Source organism: Meleagris gallopavo, chromosome 1 (assembly GCF_000146605.3).
Source record: "Meleagris gallopavo isolate NT-WF06-2002-E0010 breed Aviagen turkey brand Nicholas breeding stock chromosome 1, Turkey_5.1, whole genome shotgun sequence".
NCBI classification, from domain to species: Eukaryota; Metazoa; Chordata; class Aves; order Galliformes; family Phasianidae; genus Meleagris; species Meleagris gallopavo.
The window spans coordinates 128,996,121-129,002,304 of NC_015011.2; the positions used below are offsets into that span (position 1 = coordinate 128,996,121).

Here is a 6,184-nt window from a genome sequence, read left to right on the forward strand (position 1 = left end):
GGAAAGGTTTCCCCTTTCTGAACGTGCTACAAGAGCAGGAGTAGGAGTAGCATGTGGAGCATCTTTCAGGAGAGGGGATGGCTCTGACATTTCTGAGCCCTTACCCAGCCATTGGAGCTGCTTCGAATGCAAGGGCTGGTCAAAAAGAATTGATATTCAGTTTAGGTCATAGATGTGTTTTATGTTCATTTCTTACTTATCTTTCCTTACAGACTTGTAATTAGAAGACTGATCTTATAATGTTTCAGGTTGTATATCAGGAAAAACTTCTCACAAAGAGCAGTGATGCAGTGGCATAGCCTGCCCAGGGAGGTGGTGCAGTCACCATCCCTGGAGGTGTTCAAGAACTGCATGGATGTGGCACTGAGGGACGTGGGCAGTGGGCATGGTGGGGGTGGGCTGCTGGTTGGACTAGATGATCTTTTCTAACTTTAAAGATTCTATATGCTGAACTCATCCCTCACACATTTCTGCCCTTCAGCTGTGCTTTCTGTTAAACTGTAATCTGGGCACAACTGTGTACTCTGAGATGCATTTCTCAAGAAGCAGTGTGGCCTCGTAAACTGACTTCATCTTGTGCTTCTGTTAGGGGCAGTTGCTTGGTGCCTCTGGCCTTTCTCCAGGTGTTGGGTTGTGAGGAGATGAGCAAATACCACTTCAGTAGCTGGAAAAGAATCACAAACCAAGGTCTGAGCATAGCCTTAGCCTGTCCCAAAACTGGATGGGCAACCCAAATCCCAGCACTGCCAGCTTTGTGTGAGGCAGTATGAGGAACCAGCAACATGGGTGTTCAATGATCTGGTTATGCTCTAATGATACAACGTGAAATTAGGCTGTCCTGGTCAAGCTCAGCCATCTGGCAAATCTAATTGGAAAATCCATCATGTTGACAGACTGCCATAATAATAGTTGCCTTTTTAAAACAGATTGGAGGAAAGAAACAAGCATATAACAACATAACCTCCTGTACATCTGCAGCATAGTGTGGGGCTCAGGACAGAGGTTGGGCTGTGCAAATAGACCAACCAGAGTGTTCAAATGAAAAGAATAAATCATCCTGACAATTCCCAGGTTTAATATGAAACAATGCAAGAAAACACTTAACCAAACATAGGTAGTAAAAAGGTCTTGTGGGCCCCAGTAGGGAAAATTAATGTTATCCCACAACAGGTGTTTCTTGAGGTTAGAGTGCATACCTAGAAAAGAACAGTAAAATGGATCCTTAATAACAGTGAAAAAGGAACTCATCCATTTCCTTCCATATTTCTGTAATAAATCATTATTTGCACATGGCACATATAACAAGACAACAGTGATTTATCATCCCCTCTATTCAGAAGGAGAATTCAGCATTCAGACTTCCTGTGCTGCCAGTTTTGACCCTGTACTTGGTAAGTATTCCCATCTATATTTTTGACAAATTTCTATTGCATTCAGTGGGACTCTAAGGTTAAGTTTTCTTCAGCCATTTTTACAAGGATATCCCAGTCTTCATCACTGTAGGTGACATATAATCCATCTGCCACATATATTTGAGCAGTGTGCATGTGCAAAAACCCTAAGCCTAACCCTCACCCTCCATTTTGTTCACATAATTGGAATTGCACAGGTTCAGCCTCAAATATACAGAGGAGACACAGGTGAAACGATCACATGCCCCAAAGCAGTCAGTCTTGAATTAGTCTGACCGAGGCACATTTTCAGCTAAAAATGTGAGTTGTTAAATTTCAAAGTTCATGTGATTGAAAACAGTTTTGGAGGAAAAGTTCATTTTCTGTTCACTAAGATATCTTTTCTACCAAAATTTGTATGGCTTTTCCTTTTCCTTTTCCATCTCCAGTGACTCCCTATGATGTGGGACTCCATGTATGTGCCAGCTCCATTCTCCAAGAGGAAACTCCAGGACATCCTGAAGCAGATAAGGAGCATTACCCTCGAACAGAAGGTATCACAAACTATTCGAATTTCAGCTTCCAGGACAGACCATTTCAGAACTACAAGGGGTTTTTCAAGTTTGAGTCTTCCCTGAATCATGCTAGGCAGAAATTTCAACGCTCTCTCATATATCCCATCAAAGTGTTCTGGCTGCAAGATTATTCTGGTTTACACAAACTCTAAAATTCTCCTTTACTAAATAAAAATATTTGTATGCCTGCCTTTTTTTGCTCCACACTGAAACAGGTATGAAAAGCTCAATTTTTTCCCAGAACTGACAGCTCATTTTTCTCCAGGGAAACACTTATCTGCACAGACACTGGGTAGTACTCTCCTGGTCAAGAGTACACCTGAAAATGTGAATATATATATCTGCCTGAATATTGCACTGGTATCTAAAGTCAAACTTGTGAGAATTCTTAATGTCTATCTAGGTTGATACGCCAAAAATGTTCAGAATCTGTCTTCACCCTCTGAACAGAAAGCCCTAGACAAACCATAGGATAGTGCCACTACATCCACTAGTAATAATTCAGTTGTTGAGATGAGGATATTTAGTGCCGTACAAACAAGTCCCCCCTGCCATGTCCCATTTCAAATGTCATGGAGATTCTAACAGTGATACTTTTCAGCAGCTGCACCTCTAACATTTTCTCTTTCATATCTCCAAAGTAAGTCTGCAAAATGATAAATACTTTAGCACGAACTAGTCAGTTTATTTTTGATTCAAGCAATAAAACTTCACAGCTGCATGTGCTAAAAATCTTTCCTATCTGCATACTCATCCATTCCTCACTAGCTCCTTCACCACGCACTCTTATCGCAGCTTCCTTTGTTCTTTGCTGTAGTGCTGAGGCTGCACTGCCAATCCTTGCTTCTCCATGTTTACTGCAGTAATTCTGGTGATGTTGCTTTTACTGGACACAGGACACTTTCTGCAGAAGGACTGTACAAGCAGCATGGATGCTCTGGTGAGCTGGGGCTTGAAGCAACCGACGGCAGCAGAGCTTGACACCTTGATGAACACCAGGACGATGAAATAGAGAAAGAAGGTGCTAAGGGAGAACAAGCACTGTTTAGTGAGAAAAAACAGTGACCCTCCATGAGCTCAGGTATTATAGTCCAACATCCCCCCTCACACATGTGCACATACCCTGCAATTTATCACTGAACAAATGACTCCATGACTATGGCCACAGAGCAATAGTTACTGACTTTTTTCTTTCATTCTCACAAGTTCAAAACCAGTTTGCTTTTTAAGTGTTATCATCTTGTAAGCCTGTGGATGGGGTTTTTACATGCCAACCTTTGTTCCAACTCTTCATTGGGAACTATCTCCTGGCCACTGCTGGGGACAGGGTGCCAGGCTGTAGGACCTCTATTGGACCCACTATGACCATGCTCAGCTTCTCTGGTTTACTATTAACAATATTGTGCCTCTGGAAAGTCACTTTTTACAATCATATTGAATGTGGCCACCAACTATTAAGCACCCTTCTGGCACAAAAAAAAAGACAATCATAATGAATGAGTATCCAAAGACCAGAAGCAGTAGAAAAAAATGAAAAACAAAAACAGACAAACAACAACAACAAAACAAAACAAAAAACCAAAAAAACAGGAAGAAACAAAACAAACAAAAAAGAAACAACGCAAAGAAATCACAGAATTGCAGGAATATACATCCCAAGTTGGAAGGGATGTATAAGGTTCATCAAGTCCAACTCCTGGGGAAGAGAAACATATATGATATTTTGATGTCATTCTTTATGGTTTGGGTTTTTTGTGGTTTTTATTTGGTTTTAAATGATCATAAGAAACACCTGTACACTGGAAAACAAAGCTGGGAGGTAGCTGAAGAATGAAGATGTGGTATACACAGTGAGAAAGGGCATGGAGTACATGGAGGGCACAAGATACAAGTATGATTAGTTTTAGAAATGTTGACCACGTTTACCACTGAAAAATCCTGAAGTAAAAAGCTTGATAATCATAGAATCACCAAGGTTGGAAAAGCCCTCCAAGATCGTCTAATCAGAAGTGCCTTTGAAAATCATCTTATACATGCACAACATCAGTGTTTAGATACATGAAAGGCACATTTTGATGCTTCTTGAGCAACCTAAGAGACAAAAATCTGAAGTTCACCTGTGGAAGGTTCAGAATATTTATTGACTGTATCTGTACTCTGCAATACAAAAACACTGCTGAACTAATATACTGAAAGCTACTGCTGCTATACTGCTACCTTAAAAAAAATGAAAGACGTGCTGTTAAAAGAGTGTGTCCCATCACACACTACTCACAAACCATTTATTTTCTTTAAACAGTGCACAGTCTCCTTGTGTACCTTCCCAAGATGCTGAAACAAACCATTCTGGTCTTGCCATAAGAAACTGGGAAAAATTGCCTTTCCTCTCCCACCTCATCAACACATGCCAGCTTCAGTGGACCTGCATCTTCTTCCCTTCCACATCTGTATGCTTCCATCTTTATGGCAATATAGCTGATTCCCACTTTAATACACTTTCCTCTTTAGATGAACAGACAGCCTTGACAAGCAGAGATCCATTGTGGGTAAGTTGCAACATGCTACCAACAGAAAAACAAAAGCTAAATCTGAAGGCTGCTGGGGAGCCCTTGACAACACACAGCTGCTCTAAGTAGCAGATGCAAGCTTAGTTGGACTGATATCAACTGCTTATTAAACAAATCATGACCAACAGATGGGAGCACTGCTTTATAATGATGGCTCCAAATAGTGAATGAACTATCTGCAAAATGAGATTGGAAAACAAGTGGGTGCTAAAAATGTGAAATCCCGATGTGGGAAATGCAGCCAATCTCCCAGACTGCCAGGTGCCACAGCTGTTACACTTTTGAACTCAATTCAACTGAACTAGATTTGCCTCAGAAAAAGATGGAAAATGATCATTTTGAGAGGTCTCCCACCTACCCCATATTGGCAGTTACAGTAATCATCACTGTAATTGCTTCAAGTCACATCTCATTATAAAATGGAAAGAGATTTCGGTTCTGCTAGCTATGATTTGCTGGTTTGTCAGGCCCTGCAGATTATTATTGCATATCACACCTGTACTTCACTCAGATTTTTTTTTCTGATTCAGTTTTTAACTATACCACCATTTCAGAAAATTAACACGGATGTATATGAAAAGAACATTAGGCATTACACAACAGAGGGAAGACCAGAAAGACAGGAAGAAGAAGTTTTCTGTGGAAACAGATACATATTTTTTAAGTGCCTATAAAATTAATTGCAGTAGCCAATGAGAAAATAAGGATTTATGCTCTTGTTCAAATAGTTGTATATTAGAGCTACAGAAAGATTCATTGGCTCTCTAAAAGTTTGCAAGAATTTGCCAGGACTTCACTCCCTTATAAACAAACACGCAGAACTAGCTAAAAATACAGAAGCAATAGGCATGCCTATTAAAATAATAATAATGTGTTAAATATAATAGTTCTGGAAGAAATAATTCAAAATTACACATCCACACAATAAGAAAGCCAATATACACTAAACACAACTACTTGAGCTTTATTAATTTTTGTTAGTGTTGTTTCCCTGAATAGGAACAATAGGAGAGAGTTACTGATTCCTCAGGAATATTTTGGCTCAGAACAAACCAAATCACAAACAGTTCTAAATGCTCCATTACTTTGCCCAATAGCCACAGCTCTGTGGAAATCCAAGGCTTCATGGAAATGAAACGCTTCATCAACCAACCACATAAGAACCGTGTTGCTGAACCCACATCATTTCTGTGAGCAGAAAAATCCATCTCTACGTTGGGCACTGCTCACTCAAGTTCAGAAGTTACTTTCTCATAGAACACAACAGGAATGTACACATGAAATGAGCAGAATTGTTTGCAGGAAGACATGCTGATTAACACATGGATTAATTACAAAACAAAGACCAAAGATACATTAGTTAATATATATATATATAAACGCAGTTGAAACAGATGTGTGTTGCACATCTGATATAATTTACAAAACTATATACACAAAATATTATGAAATCCTTAGCATAGTTTGAAAGTGGGACAAATATTTGCACCCAGAAAGGGTAAATACACAATCCCATGCAGAGATTATATCAGAAAGTATCTGATAAAACTCTGTGAGAATGGCCACACACCTTAAACATCTTTATCATCTCTTTGACCTTCTCCTTTCTAATGAAACACTTGCAAACAGATAGAAATTTAAGCAGAAAAAA

General features: G+C 39.6%; 1 protein-coding gene across 1 annotated transcript in view; it reads right to left on the reverse strand.

Moving 5' to 3' along the window:
• Positions 1-2,516: 2,516 nt before the first annotated feature.
• Positions 2,517-6,184, reverse strand: part of VWA3B (von Willebrand factor A domain containing 3B) — a 67,951-nt gene continuing 64,283 nt past the window's right edge. Inside the window, exon 30 of the mRNA XM_019622968.2 lies at positions 2,517-2,990. Coding sequence (XP_019478513.1) covers positions 2,821-2,990 — 170 coding nt within the window. The 3' untranslated portion in view covers positions 2,517-2,820. The remainder of the gene's footprint in view (positions 2,991-6,184) is intronic.